Source organism: Tripterygium wilfordii, chromosome 15, assembly GCF_013401445.1.
Source record: "Tripterygium wilfordii isolate XIE 37 chromosome 15, ASM1340144v1, whole genome shotgun sequence".
Lineage (NCBI taxonomy): Eukaryota > Viridiplantae > Streptophyta > Magnoliopsida > Celastrales > Celastraceae > Tripterygium > Tripterygium wilfordii.
This window is the reverse complement of record NC_052246.1, coordinates 4,211,719-4,227,569: the sequence shown is the minus strand read 5'-3', so window position 1 is coordinate 4,227,569 and position 15,851 is coordinate 4,211,719. Positions and strand designations below refer to the sequence as shown.

At 38.0% G+C, this 15,851-nt stretch overlaps 3 protein-coding genes across 8 annotated transcripts; 1 reads left to right on the top strand and 2 right to left on the bottom strand.

Annotated features, from left to right (window-relative positions):
• Positions 1-1,738: 1,738 nt before the first annotated feature.
• Positions 1,739-7,761, top strand: LOC120016079 (rop guanine nucleotide exchange factor 14). 5 transcript variants are annotated; one of them, XM_038868668.1, is made up of 8 exons: positions 1,739-1,896; positions 2,714-2,852; positions 5,200-5,589; positions 5,701-5,855; positions 5,941-6,015; positions 6,105-6,374; positions 6,795-7,142; positions 7,282-7,761. In XM_038868668.1, the coding sequence occupies exons 2-8, from the start codon at positions 2,777-2,779 to the stop codon at positions 7,672-7,674; spliced, it is 1,707 nt and encodes a 568-aa protein (XP_038724596.1). In that variant the 5' UTR covers positions 1,739-1,896; positions 2,714-2,776; the 3' UTR covers positions 7,675-7,761. The 5 variants fall into 5 exon arrangements, with proteins under 5 accessions (XP_038724596.1, XP_038724594.1, XP_038724595.1 ...); XM_038868666.1 differs by having other exon boundaries at positions 1,740-1,896; positions 2,707-2,852; XM_038868667.1 differs by lacking the exon at positions 1,739-1,896 and adding an exon at positions 2,350-2,615 and having other exon boundaries at positions 2,707-2,852.
• Positions 7,762-7,896: 135 nt separating this feature from the next.
• LOC120017322 (receptor-like protein 13) lies at positions 7,897-9,027 on the bottom strand. The gene has a single exon (XM_038870499.1). The coding sequence runs from the start codon at positions 9,025-9,027 to the stop codon at positions 7,897-7,899; it is 1,131 nt and encodes a 376-aa protein (XP_038726427.1).
• A 62-nt stretch (positions 9,028-9,089) lies between these two features.
• LOC120016080 (receptor-like protein 14) lies at positions 9,090-14,478 on the bottom strand. Of its 2 annotated transcripts, XM_038868670.1 has the most exons (3): positions 14,278-14,478; positions 9,930-10,198; positions 9,090-9,763 (listed from the first exon to the last, which is right to left on the bottom strand). In XM_038868670.1, the coding sequence occupies exons 1-3, from the start codon at positions 14,376-14,378 to the stop codon at positions 9,120-9,122; spliced, it is 1,014 nt and encodes a 337-aa protein (XP_038724598.1). In that variant the 5' UTR covers positions 14,379-14,478; the 3' UTR covers positions 9,090-9,119. The 2 variants fall into 2 exon arrangements, with proteins under 2 accessions (XP_038724598.1, XP_038724599.1); XM_038868671.1 differs by lacking the exons at positions 9,090-9,763; positions 9,930-10,198 and adding an exon at positions 11,797-14,100 and having other exon boundaries at positions 14,278-14,414.
• Between the last annotated feature and the right edge of the window lie 1,373 nt (positions 14,479-15,851).

Below are 15,851 nucleotides of genomic sequence, written 5' to 3'. Positions count from 1 at the left end.
AAATATTTCCAGCTAAGGCTGGTAGGTGAAGTTGGGTTTTGTGTTTGTCCTCCCACTGTTGAACCTACTGGGCCTAAATCTTGGTTCTCCCAAACAGATTCTTAAAAAGGCCTGAAATGATGTGGGATTCAGATTTGGATTTTGGGTGGGGAAAGGCCCATTTATGGAGGCCTAACTGGGGGTTCCTTGGAGTTGCCACACATTTTACACATGGATGGGGGGTCACAAGACCGTTGAAGAAACAATTAATTAATGACCTTACAAGTATAACGATCGAGAGGTTGTCATGAATAGAGTGCATATATATTCAAACTCCAACAGCATCCAATGATATGATATTGGGTTTGCAGTGCATGGGAAGGGAGAGAAGAGATCAAGAGAGAGACCTCCGCGTCCACTGTGAGTTTGGGCCATAAATGAAATAATGGGTTTGTTTGGGAATGCTGTGAGGTGCTGTGAGGTGTGGTGTGGTACTGTGAGTTATAAAACTGTGGTGCTGTGAGTTGAGTTGAAACGTAAAAAACTGTTTGGCGCATAACTTTTAAAACTGTGGTGCGGTGCTGTGAGGTGCGTTTGACGTATCAAAATTACACTTATATTAGATGACTAATAATATTAATATAAAATCATTCAAGGTTTACCTTGTACATTAATCTAAAATACAATAATTGACCTAATTTGATTACGTAGGACAAATCAACATATATTGTAAATGTTTGGGAGTGTGGTGAGGTGTGGTGAGGTGCTGTGAGGTAAAAAGCTGTGGTGTTGTGAGGTGAGTTAGAACGCAAAAGCTGTTTGGCGTGTCACAAAAAATTGCTGTGAGGTATGTTGCAACTGAACACAGTTGCAACACACTGTCAAACTCATACAATAACGGTGGTTCCTCTCTCCAGTCTCCAGCCATATATGTCAAATCTAATATATTTGACATGTTACATCCAACTTCTCATGTTGTTACTTTCATATATTTCAAATTCAAAACAAATTATAACCGGGTGGGGCCCACAATAATTATTCTTTGGATTCGCATCGCACACAAAGTATGCATGTAGAGTCAATTCCGTGAAAAATCTATATGTGAGCTCATACTTTTGGAGAGGATTAAACTCTCGTGAGAGAGATGACCAGCATGAACCTTATCACCAAGATAACACTATCATTAACCAAATTAAAACCAAATATTGTTATCTATTTTTTTTATGCTCTATTAACTCTAACGAGCATACCCAAACAGTGATATAGCTAGCCTGCAACGAAAATTTCAAAAGAATTACTTCCCTAAATTGTGGAGACAATTACTCTCCAGGTCTGCTTAGTCTGGTTTTCATGTACTCCCTCCAAACGTAAATGCATGCCCTAGCTTTTAAGTGAGAATATAACGTCCCTTTTGCCTTAAAAGTCTTAAACAAAGGAACCACATTTTACGGTGTGGGTCACATTATTTTCAATAATTCAACACAGTTCAGAGTCAAGACCAACAATTAACAATGAACATATATATATATATATGATGATTTTTTTAAAATAAAGGCTGGCTGCCTAAAATCCAGCAATGGGTTCCAATTTTTAAAAACTTGACAATATCCGGCGCTGCCCGGGGGCCACCATCCTTCGAAGTAGGTCCCAGTTTTGGGTCCTACTGGTGCTTGCATTCCATCAGAACAGGACTCCTTGTCTCCGACTCCTCTTCACTTCATTTACAGAAGAGAAAGAGGAGCCTCCCATCCGCCCCACCTCCTCTCAATAAATAAACACTCACCACATCCACATCCACATCCACATGCATATACATCTACATCCAGGAGAGAGTGAGAGAGATTGATCTAACACTTTAATTGAAGCATATATCCATCGGCCAATCTCCTCCAAGTTTCTTCCACACTTGGTGCAAAGGTCTGTTTCTACCATCTTTCTCATGCCTTATTTTTTCTTTTAGGAATTTGGGTTGTTCTTAAAGTCATCCAAAACTTACCCATTTTCCCCAATCTCAGTATCGCATTTGTGTGGCTTTTGCTTTTTCGTTGTGGTGCTCCAGGTTCAGAGTACTCGTTGTTTATTATTTTCTTTCTGGGTTTTCAGATTTCCAAGTGTTTTTAACTTTTCTGCTTTAAAATTGTGATGTTTTGCTGCTTTATCGTTAGTTGGGGAAGGAGTTTAATAATCTGACTGAGCCTCATTGGCCTTTTTGTTTTCTCAGAAGTTGACTGCGAATCCAAAAAACTCACATCATCACCATTACTCTCTTTGGCTTAAAAGTTTTGATCTTTATCTATAAAAAAGGTCGCATTTAGTGTTGAAGTAATTGCTCACATCTTTCTTTTGTTTAGTTCTTTTTTTTTTGTAATCTTTAAAGACCCAAAATATATAAACAAAACTTATACAATTATACTTAAAATGAGTAGATTACCCTCTTAAAGAGTCATTTATATGCAAGAGGTGACTCGAGGATGGATGCATTGACTCTAGCTAATGCCCTAGTTTGCTTTTCTTGGCATACCAATAACATTTCTATCACGTATTTCTAGCAAAACATTTTTTTTAATCTTGTGCAATTATTACATTTCTTTACCAAACATGAAGTTCAAACATTAATGGCTACTCACGACACACAAGTATGCATCTTTAATGATTTTTACAGCCTTTTGGATAGTCTGCTGGATCATCTTTATTGCTCTCAAATGTTCCTTTTTTTTCTTCCTTAAGAGTCCAGCCGCAAATAACAAGTTCGGTTCCTTTCTATCCAAGAAGACTGAAAGAACAGCAGCTAGAAAGGATGATGCTGATGAGAAGAAGACTTGCTTGTTGCACCCGTGACCGAGGACGTAGCCTTGATTTGGATGAACAAGAGAGTAAGGAAACATCCCCTACTACCTTTAATTATGATCAAATTTTCCTTTTTTCAATGTTATTTTTTGTACAATACCTACCACATGCTTTTACAATAAGAAAATGATACATATTTACATTTGACTCAGAATAGATCCAGAAAAGAACATGGTTCTCATTTTTGTTAAATGAGTTCAGAAAATTAACATGAATTAGTCTATTAGATTGCAGTCCTCTTCTTGGTTTTTTCTTCTACCTAGAGTGCTTTGGTAATTGGTATTGACTTATTGTTAGGTAAGATGAAGGGCTAGGATGTGATGTGAAGAGATAAGAAAGATTCAATGGCATGCATATACAATGGCTGCATTAATATTGTGGGAGACCCCACAGTCAGTAGGGTTAATTCTGATCACCAGGACATTTATGGTGCCTTTAAGAGCATGGATGTCATTGTCCCACACCATATTTTTATTAATACTACTTTGAAATTTGTTTTAGTTTTTGAATTTAATTGAGATAAATGATGACTCCAAATGCCTAAAATTCTTCCAAACTAGTAAACTCCATAGAAATTTTGTTTTTTCGAAAGAAATAATAGACTAGTATTTCAAACTAAATTAAACATCCTGATATATTCGTCCCCTCTTGATTGTTTATGGTCAGTAAAATTAGTTGGTAAGGTAGCAAGTTACAAAGAATCAAAGATTTAAAGTATGTAGGTGTATAAAGCTGAAAAGAATACTAGAAATGAATGGGACCCAGCTAGAGGCTCATTGTATCTAAAAAAATATGGAAGTCACATGGGCATATGCCATAAGTTGAATTTTTTAAACTCTTTGTAGAGATTTCAAAATTGGTAGGCCAATCTAGGTTTAAGTGTGGAAAGTAAAATATAGATGTCATAGATAAATGTGATTGATTCAAGCACAGTTTATGGGTCGGTCAAATCCCACAAAAACTGCAAGCTTCTTGCCACTTAGTCATTACTTGTTACAAAAACAATGGAGCCTTATTATTGTACTACTTTATATCAAATCAAAACTAAATGAGACAATGAAGCATATGGTGGGCTCACTAACTAATGAGCGTTGTCAGGAGGACTTTTTTTCCTCATGGAAAGTTTCTTTGGATCTGCTTTCTCTACAGGATTTCCTTATCTGGTCCCTTTGTGTTTTTTTTTCTTCTTCTAAATCATTTTTATGGGAGGTATATTTTTGCATACGTCCTGCCTGTCCCATGACCCCCCGGCCACTGTGGAAGTCTTACCTTTATGGATTTTGAGTAAAAGCCCTCTCATCCACCACATGTTTGGGTTAACTTTATTTTTATTTTCAAGTTTCTGCGAAATTTCCTTTGCTGTGGTCCATTCTTTAACCACCAAGAAGCTTTTGTTTTCAGTTGTTGTCACTATTTTGAGTAATTTTTGCGAAACTGAGATGCTTGTCATGTTGTCCATCTCAGTAACGATAGTTTTCCTTGTTGTGCATGCCAAAATTATCACAATTATTTGTGTCATGTCAACTTGTCATTTTGTCAATAAAAGTAAATTGAACACATGGGAGTCTTCTCTCTTAGTTTTTTTTAACATCATTATTCACTAAATCTGGATTTGCACCAACTTAAAAATTGGTTGATGAATAAGCCTATATGCTTGAACTTTTGATTTCAATCTATCTAAGTTGATGAATAATTTATCACCAAAATAAACCAATTTTTGAGGAGTTCAAAGAGTTTTTAACTAGCAGTTGCATTTTGCATGTGCTTTACTCCCGACTCTTAGACAACATGGATAAATACGACAGATAGCTTCTATCTGCATGTGTAAACCACATGAGTAAGCTGATATCAGAGTATCTAATCCTAAAAATAGACCTTTTTTGTTGCCAAAGCCATTGTAGTTTTGCTATACAATTCCAATAACATGGTTGAGTCTGATCAATGGATCGTACTCTATCTAATAATGAGAGCATGCAAACCCTTTGATATCTTGTTCTGGCCACATTTATCTATCTCAATTTTCTTACTGTTTAGATACTTTGTTCATCAAATCATATCATGGTGAAATCTAATTGGGTGCTTGACTTACAATTTGGGCTCCTTTATTTTACTTTTATCTTTTGGGATAAATGATTGACACTAAATACATATGGTTTAGTGCATTGCTACATGATTTGGAACGAGAATCATAAGTTCGTATATATGCATATGGAGTGAGATAATAGCATAACTGTACTTCCATGTTTTGTTTTGTGTACTCCTTGTTGAATATGTTGAATCTTCATAGGCTTCTTGTGCGCTTCGGTTAAGCAAACATCTTTAGTGCTTCTCCTTTGAGCTATCTTATGTATAAGTCATGATTGAATGCTTCAGGGATAATGACCTATAACGGCCTTGAGAGCAGCATTCTTAACAATCAATCTTATGAAAATGAAAGTGGAACAAGCAGAGGAGATGGGTGTGCAAGTGATTCTTTGGACGAAGACTGCTCAAGTTCTTCTTCTAGTAAAGATGCTTTTGGGTCATTTTCTTCTAAATGTTTGACAATGAAGAGGAATAACCCGGGTTTGGATGAATGGGATGTCTCAGAAAGCCCTCAACATTTTTATGTTAAAGAGAAACCTGCTCGTGCCATTCAATTTTCAGATGTGGAGACAATGAAAGAAAAATTTGCAAAGCTTTTACTGGGTGAAGATGTAACTGGGGGAAGTAAGGGTCTCTCCCCTGCATTAGCATTGTCCAATGCCATAACAAATCTTGCAGGTATAGATAGTTTCTGCTTTGAAATTTCCGACTCTATGCTCTTTTGATATCATTGTACAGTTCATTAACTCTTTCATCATTGATTCTCAAAATGGTGAATTGGGTTTGCAGCTTCGGTTTTTGGTGAGTTATGGAAACTAGAGCCTTTGCCTGAAGAAAGGAAGAACAAATGGAGAAGAGAAATGGATTGGCTGCTCTCTCCTACAAACTATATGGTTGAGTTGGTTCCTGCTAAGCAAAATGGTGCCAATGGCCGGACTGTAGAGGTACTTCTCATCTTTTTGTTATTCAGAACAGTAATAATTGCACTCTACATTTATTGACATTTAAATTTGATTATTTTTGGAGCAGATAATGACACCAAAAGCTCGTGCAGACATCCACATGAACCTTCCGGCACTGAAAAAATTGGACTCTATGCTTATTGTAGGTGATCTCCACATTCCTTACTATGCTCAGAGTACCATTTTTCAATAATTTATTGCCAACATTAACTGAGAATCATAATTTAATAGGAAACACTGGATAAAATGGTGAATACTGAATTCTGGTACGCAGAAGTTGGCAGTCGAGCAGAAGGTAGGAACAAGAGTACAAGGCAGAGTAAGAGGTGGTGGCTTCCAATGCCACAGGTATCGACAACTGGGCTCTCCGACTGTGAAAGAAGAAAATTGCTTTCCCAGAGTAAACTGGTTCATCAAGTATTCAAGGCTGCTAAATCCATTAACGAAAATGTTTTGCTTGAGATGCCTATCCCAGCAATTATCAGAGATGCACTTCCTAAGGTATGCTCACCTTTTCAAACTTTTTATGAGATGGATTTCTACACACATACAAATCCAATCTGTGCATCCTTATTTACATGTTCAAACTCATCAAAGCTCCCGACTTTTAGGTCAGATTAAGTGCATGTATTTCGGGTTAAACTGTATCTGATTGCAATTTGGTAACTTTTATCGCCAAACAAACTCTCCTAGTTATTTGAATCAAGAAGTAGCAGACAACAATAGCTCAGGAAATCCTTAGGTTGGATCCAAGCTGATAAGGAGTCTGTATAAGATTACTCTTGGCTTGAGTTGTATCCTCCCAACTTCCAAGGCAGACTTGACTATTTCAGAAACACCAAATCATCTAAAATATGCAATTGGATTTAAGGATTTGATTTGAAAGATGATCATCTCTTACCATGTTGTACATACATACAGTCAGGGAAGGCAAGTTTGGATGAGACACTGTTCAAGGTCGTGACAGAGCAATCGTACTCAGCTGAGGAGATGCTTCATTATCTTAATTTAGCATCTGAACACAGTGCCCTTGAAGCCATCAACAGGTTGGAAGCTGCTGTACTAGCATGGAGGGAGAGGATTACAGAACAAGTTAATGGTAAATCCCCTGTTCGAACATCATGGTCCTTCGTTAAGGATTCAATGTCGGATCATGATAAGATGCAATTACTATTGGACCGATCAGAAGCTCTTCTGCAACAGATTAAGGCCAGATATCCTAACCTTCCACAAACATTTCTGAATGCTACCAAAGTCCAATATGGAAAGGTTAGTTTGAAATAAAAATTCCCATATTCCATACATAATCCATAGCGTAGCATTCATGATCTTCTACTAATGCTATTCGTGTAAGTTATATGCCTGTTGCGTTTGGAATAATTTGAAATGTTTATTTTCTCGTCTGAAGGATGTTGGGTACGCAATACTTGAAGCATATTCCCGGGTTCTTGGAAACGTGGCTTTCAGCATAATTTCCAGGATCAAAGATATCGTTCAAGAAGATGCTCTAAGCAACCCCAATTCCCCAGCAGCGACATATTGCTTTACCGGAACAATGGGAAATCTGGAAACTCCAGTGGCTGGCTACCATATCCGGCACTCACTAATCAATCAGATGAACCAGGTGGCTGATGGGAAATGTGGAAAGCAAAGTAAATCAGATGAAAACAGTAATTTAGATTTGGAATTCTCACTCACACTGGCCAGAGCAAGGTCAGCGTCTTCAACACCAAGTCGAAGGCGGCTATGGTGCATTGGTAAAGAAGCTTGTATTAATGTTCCTCCTGAAAATTCACCTTAATATAGAACAGGTGGTTTCCAATGGATTTGTTGTAAAGCACACTTATCATTTGCTTATATGAGAAATGAAGTTCGTTCGTTTTGGCCTCTTCCATGCATTACAGACAAAGTATTGTTCATGCTGCAACTAATCCATGGGAAAAGAAAAAAAAAAGAGTACATTAGATTATTGAAAATATAGAATTCTTTTGGGAAAGTGGTTTGATTTCACGGTTTGCGATGATCACTTCTGCCCAAAGAATGACAGAATGTATCGGTCGATGGCGCGGAAATATGTTTGCCTCCATCTCCTATTAAGAATTAGAATCCCAAAGGAAACCCACAATCCAAAAGCATATGAGACAGCAACAAATCCATAGAAGAATAAATTGCTTTGGAAGATTGAATCCTCTTTTTCTTGGTCCTTGTCTTGAGGTTCCAAAGGATTTGTTGTGGAGCAAATCTGTGGCAGAGGATCTCCACAGAAAAGTGGGTTGCCAATGAAGCTATTCATGTCAAAAGTTGAAAACTGCCCGTCAGATGGGATTCTCCCGGAGAGATTGTTGTAGGCAACGCTAAATGAAGAAAGGGAACTAAGCTTCGCCATTGGATACGGGATGTCCCCAGAGAGATTGTTGCGAGAAAGATCCAAACTCTCCATGCTTTTCAGATTCTGAAAAGATGTTGGAATGTTGCCTGTTAAAAGGTTGTTGGACAAGTTCAAGGACCGAAGCTGAGACAGTTCTCCCAATTCAGAAGGAATATAGCCTGTCAGCTTGTTCCATGACAGATTGATACCGGTCATCAGAGTGAGCGGGAGACCTTTGAAAGAGTACAACACATTCTTTGTCAGGAAATCAGTTCCAATCTCAAAATCCAGTGTTGGCTTACCAGACGGATTCAAGAGAAAGTACAAACGGCCATTTTGGGTGAAGTAGTTTGTGTCATCAGGAGGGCTCTGCTTCCAGAATGTAATATTATCCAAGCAAGAGGGTATACCTCCTCGGAGATGATTTTTGGAGATATCCAAGACCTGCAAAGTTTTCATTCGACATAACTGTCTTCGTATGTGACCTTCAAAGTTATTCCCTCCCAAAAGAACTGCTACCAAGTGAGGATGATTGTATAACCAGCTTGGAATATTTCCAGACAAGTAATTGTTTCGAATGTCTAGAATTACCAAGGAGGGACTTCTTGATATTGCTGGTGAGATCACTCCACGGAAATTATTTCCACTTATCTGCAAACACTCCAAATCTGTCATGTTGGAATCCCTTGGGAGCATTTCTCCGCGCAGCCTATTGTTAGATAGATTCAGATATACCAATCTGGAGCCGGTGGCAGTCAACTGATGAGGGATTTCTCCAGAGAACATGTTATTAGACAGGTCTAGTATTTCCAAAGATAATGCAGCAAGGGAAGAAATGATATTCCCTTGTATTGCATTTGAGGACAGGTTTATATGACTCAATACTGGGAAAAGAGTACCCATGTTTTCAGGCAGAGGCCCTTTGAGATGATTGGCCGATACGTCGAGTGACTCAAGCAACGATGAAGTTGCATTACTTCCATGGCACCCAGGAGGAATGGCCTCAAAGTTTTACCTCTTAAGAACAAACCAGTAATACTGTTGTTGTAAAAAAGTGAACAAGGTATGCTTCCCTCTAGTGAGTTATGGGACAAATCTAGCCATTGCAAACTAGGTTGACTGGAGATAAAGCTCGGAACGACATGGCCACTCTTCTCATTGAGGTTGCAGTTTCCCAATCCCAAGTAAATGAGTGCAAAAGTTGGAACCCATGAAGGAGACTCTGTCTCAACCTCCAAATGATAGTTCTTGGAAAGATCGATGTAGAAAAGGCCTGCCTGGTCGGCTAAAATGGAAAACGGAACATATCCTTCCAGGTTGTTATTTGAAACATCAAACACACCAAATCTGCTTTGGTTTATGAAGATTGATAAAGGTATATTACCACTGAGTCGATTGTTGGATAAATCAAGCTTATAGAGACTTTTCATGGTCCCAAAGCAAGTGGGAATACTGCCTTCCAGAACATTATTACTGAGATCCAACCACTGCAGCTTTTTCAGTTTCTTCAGTTCACAGAAAGCTGCATCATATGAGAGAGTACTCTGTTAGCCATTCCTGGTAAGTTAACTAAAATGCATGTCTAAAAGAAGAACAATTATTATAGAGATTTTTCATAAACTTGATTGCAGGTTTGCTGATACAAATTGGTTCATTACACAACGAAGAAAGGTTATGGAGGTCCTTACCTTGAAGGGGTCCTCCAATCCTCACGCCACTCAAGCCCATTTCAATCAGGTCTTGCAACACTGTGAATAAGGTGACATTTGGATACCATGTTTTGGAGTCCTTTTTTCTAGACAAACTAATTGCACCAAGTCCAGGAAAGAACTCGCAGTCAACACCTTCAAACTGGCAACAATCCTCTCCTTCCCAGTTTGAGAGAGAGAAATCATCTGTGGAGTTTCTGATCTCTAGCAAAGCGCGTCTTTGTACTTCGCTGCAACTTCCTTCGCTTCTGTTAAAGAAACAACTTATACATATGAAGCAGAGTAAAATGGCACGGTAAACATAAACAAGTAGTAATCTCATTATTCAAGAGATATCTAGCAGCCTTTCCTGATGCTTTTCAGAACCCTTTTTTCCCAACTAAGTATGGAAAGGTTTCACTCGTATTTTCAATTCCCTTTGCATTTGATTGTAATGCATATGAGTGTCTTTACATATACATATATGTATATATGTATGTATATGGTGTGAAAGGGAAACAGAGAAGTTGGTTGCTGAAAGAATTAATGCATGAAGCTTCCTATGAAAATATTTTCTACAATTTTGTTATTTGACTCCACTTGATTTGTTTTTCCTCTTAAAAGTCCTTATATATCTTGACTACTTTCTGCATGTTTGAACAATATATATGATTTAGTTATCAAAGTTTTTTCTGGGTTGGTTGAATTTTCTGCTCCTGTCATTGTCTAATCAATGATTTATTGAGTCAAGTAAACGGAAACGACTTGACCCATGCCAGGGATTCAAATGTATCACAAGTCCACAGGTGTGTTGGCAGTGACTTAGCCACATGTTGAACTTCCGCGCAACTCCCAACTTATTTTGTATCAAGTGAAAAATTTATGTGTGTGGTTCTAACGACCTAATTCCCGATCTTGGGCGTCGTAGACCCTAAATCCAAAAAGATAACCAATAAGCTATTTTTCTAAAGCAAAAATAGTGAGCATTGTTACCTGATGAAATATTGATGGATATAATGTCAAGATTGCCCATAAAATCTCTCATGAGATTGCTATCTGTACAAAAAACCTGGTACGATATCATCACAAGCCCTTGTTTCATTTCCATGTTCTACAATCAATCGATCCACTGAAAGCCACCCTAGTTACGTTGCCATCCTCTGCAAGAAACCCCCTGGTGGGAGGGAGCTCCATTTCCTTTGTGTCTCTGTCAACCTATCAAATGACCTTTTCACTAGGGTGGCAAAACTCTGTCTAGTCCGAATGACCGAATTTACCTGACCCAGATTAAACCAAGTTTGGACATAAATAATATGCCTGAAATTCGGTCTATACAAAAAAAATTTGTCCCGTTTAAAACCAAGTCCGGGTCCAAGCACATAAATCTTGTCCGATTTACTTGTCCACCCAAGACCCCTACTCAAACAAAAGTAACTTGACCCCCCTAGTCATTATCATTTACATGAGTCTAGAGACAATCCAAATAAAACAGGGTGCAAAACCCTTAATTGCCAACACACCCACATCCAAGCTTTAGTCTTTAGAAGCAAATCACTCTTCTGAATTCAGCCAAAGACAAGGCAAAACATTGAAACATAGAAGAAACGTCAAGAATCCCAATCAAGTAGGATTGCTATCACAAACACGATTCTACCATGTGAGAAACAATAAGCTGAACCTCCCATATAATCTCCCCCACAAATACCCACCCCCAAGTCCCCCCAAATGATCCAATCTCAAATACTAGTTGGCATAAGAAACCATGAGAAAAAAAGTTGAACCAAAGAACTGAACTGATCCAGACTCAACTGAACTAATCCTCTCTATAATTGATATTCAGATTATTATCAACAAATCTTGCAAGAGTCTATATATAATGCCTTGCACACATTTGTAACAAACATACAGCAAAACATGAATCCAATATTTGCATATGAACAAAAAGAAACACTTTGAACTAAATATAACTTGAACAGGCACCATACTAGATCACTGATCACTTCAGAATCTCCAACAAAAAATTATGCATTCTCAACAAACTATAGTCAAAATCAAGAGCATCACTTTCTTCAACACTTCTAGTATAAACCCATAAAGTATGGACTGAGAATATTTTAAAATCAACAATTCCAATAGATTTCTAAAGAGGTTTCACAATATCAGTCACAAGAGGAAATTTATATTCTCTGAACCAAGAAGAATCGGCTTGGATGTGCAAACAAAACGATTTGCCATGATACTGGCAATAAGTATTTTCGACAAGAGGATTGGTGGATACATTTATAATTTAACGCAAATAAAATTAATTATGGCTATGTTTACATGCTAAAAGATATCACTGCAAGAACTTAACGAAGAAAAAAACATATGGGAAAATGAGTACCCAACTATTACTAATTATACACAAACCAAAATTATGAAAATGTAAAACCTACCTGCACTTGGAAATTTTTTTCCAAAAATGACAGCCAGGTGCCCAAAATATTGTTAAACATCACTAAAATCAAAATTAAAAAGAAAAAAATCACCATGAAATTTAGGAATCTTTCCATCTCCTTGAAAGTCTATCATATTTATCCCTTCCACTTCGACCGCATGTATAAAAAGCATTCTTCAACTTCTCCATCGTTGATCCATATATATTTACTCGTCTATCAAGCATATCATCCGCAACCCTCCTCACCTCCGACAACCTAGCCAAATCACCCAATCCAATTAGCAACGCATTTGCACTGTCATCCAGAGATGATATTCGATTCTCGACCATGTAATTCTATATTTCCAATGCCATTTCAGGGTCATCCCCATCAAACAACATTGTGATGGCTGCACTGAAATTAGAGGGGGTTGGAGGCCATTCATGCTTGATCATCTCGATGAAGAACTTGCCCACCTCACGAACCTTTTTGTTCTTTATAAGACATTGAAAAATCAAATTATACGGCAAAGAATCAGGAAAAGAACCATGAAACCCCACAATATTGAGCAACCGAATTGCGTCATGAATCTCATTGTTGTTGTAAAGCAAGCCAATCATCGCATTGTACATTATCAAGTTGGGAAGTAATCCACTTCCCACCATGATATCCCACAGCAGAATTGCATGGGAGGAATCGTTTTGCTTAATAAGGATATCAAGAGCGTTAGAGAAGAATTTCAAACTTGGCAAGCAATTAAACCCCCTCATCAATTTGAGAAACTTCACTGCGTCTACTAAGTGGTGCCCATGAACAAGTGTCGTCAAGAATGCATCATAGGCTGACATGTTATCTGGGCTCCACCCGATGCGCACTACCATCTCGCCAAATGTGGTCATGGCTTTTGCCACATTACCGTCCCTTTCCCATCCTTCTAACAAGATCGCGAAGGTGTCGTCATTGGGTGGGATCTTTGACTTGATCCTTTCAAACCACTCCAACGCCTTGGAAGTCTGATTTTCCTCATGACAAATTGCGCTCAGCAGAGAATTCCCCGCGACAACATCCTGCTGCACACCATACTTGTCCATGATCCCGAAGCTCATTATTGCCTCATCAAATCTACTAGTCACACAATAGCTCCCAAAAACGGATACAAACGTGGCCAACGAGACTACCCTTTCTTGGTTCATGGAGCGAATGGCATCCCACATTGGCTCAAATAGGCCATTCTTTCCAAGCAAATCAACAATGAGGTTCCAGGAGAATGCAGAGTGCTTGAGAGAGAGGCCAGCCCACCGAAAGAACTTCACGGCAGATGAAGGGTAGTTGTAGGAGAACCTGAGGACCTCATTGACGAGGTCCTGGGTAGGGGCAATGTCAGATGAAGAAAGAGTAGATTCAATATCATGTGGGGAGGCTCGGATCAAAATTTCACAGAGACCCCGAACAGAGGGGGACACATCAGGTGCATCAAGGTGTGACGGAAAGTTCTGGGGCTGCTGCTTCAGTGATGACTTTTGAGGAGGTTTTGGCCGAGTATGGTTCATTGAGGAGATGATTCTGGGAGGGTATTGGAGTCTAGTACTAGGGTTTTCATCCATTAGGAGGGAAAAATCAAAACCCCATAATCGATGATAAATGAATTCCAAAACTAAGTGGAATGATTAAATATCACATATATATACGAACACACTCCCAACACAAACTCCTTTAAGATCATCACTTCTGAGAATGAGCACAAAATTGAAGCCCTATAAAGGAAACCTTATCGAATTACTTACGTATAAAGATGAGAAATCATTGAACAATATTCATATAAGCAGAATTCACTGTAACAAAATAAAAAAAATAAAAACTTTCAGTTGATAAAATATGTGTATGTATGCGTTTACATGGATGTAATATATGAAGAGTCACAAAGGAAGAACCTTTGAATGTAAGAGTGAGTTCCTCCTCTGATCGACGATCGTCGCCTCATCGGAGTCACTGAATTGGGTTTCCCGATTCTCGGATTGGGGGTTATGGCCATTGATTAAAACTTGGCCCAGGACAGGGCAGATCGATTTGATGGATTTTCCTTTATGAAAATTGGTAAATAAGTCTATCTCTCAAAAGGTGTTATTCCAATATTTCGATACGGATACTCTTAAAAATTTATTACATAAATTTTGTAAGGCTTACATTATTGCATCATAAAAGACAAAAGTTAAAATATATAGTTTTATTTTCTAAAATATCTCCATTTTCATCCTCAAACATGACATAAATCGTGATTCATCTCTTACCTCCATCGGAATCTTCGTCTCCATCGTCGAAAGCTTCGTCCTCACCCCCCATTGCTTATTCGATAATTCTATGACATTTTCAATGATTTTTCATCCCCATTTTTGTTGTATTTGAACTAGATCTACTAATACTCATCATCTTCAATCTGTCATCACATCATTATTTTCGACATTTTATGTGATGATTTTTGGTTCTGATGTGAGATCTGCAGACTGCAGGTGATACGTTATCTGTTTCGATTATTTGATATATGTCATAATGTTATCTGTTTTTTTTTTTAAAAAAATATGTCATAGACTTGATTGCATTAGGTTACCCAATAAATTGAGTAACTAAGGCCTGTAAGCACTTGGGTCATCATAAAGGTGGAATACAACCTAAGGACTAAAAAATAAAATAATAAAACAAAAATATTAAATCGGAAATAGCCAAACATTGTTGGACGACATCGGATTACACCAAACATTGCAGAACCACTGTCCAACGAGCCGACTCTACCGGTCTAAGTCGAGTAACAAAAATTAAACAGAAAAAAAAAATACAGGTTACAACTTGGATCTACAATCGGATATTGGTAACCCTGCAACCGAGAGAGGTCAGATCCTCTCAGATCTACAATCTCAACACTAAAATTCTGAATTAATGTCGTCGGAACACCGGAAACGTCGATGATCGAAGATTCGCGACCACTGGAGGAGATCAAAATTCAAAGAAGAAAATCCCTGCAAAATCCTTATTCAAAACACAAAAAACATAACAAAAATAAACAGATCTGGGTGGAGAAATGACAAATCTAGTTCATGGGAGGAAAAAGTGGGGAAAGAGAAGGAGAAGGCTTAAAAGAGGAGGGTGGAAGAGGGAAAGGGGAAAGGGGAGAGGGGAGGGGGATGCCAGAGGGGGGAGAGGAGGAGGAGGCGGCTCCTCCTCTCCCAAACTTTTTTAATAGTGTTTTTTATTTTCTTTAGAGAGAGTAGTTTCACTATGTTTTCATCGAAACACATAATGTTATCTGTCTTGTTAAATGTTATTTGTTTTGTTAAAATGTTATCTGACATTAATGAAATGTTATCTGTTTGAAGTTCCAAAAGGATGAAAACAGATAACATATCAGAACATATCCAAAATAGATATAATATATACAGATTCAGATTCAATTTTAGAAGAATATTGATAGATACAAAACATATATAATATCATATACGAAACAAATATAATA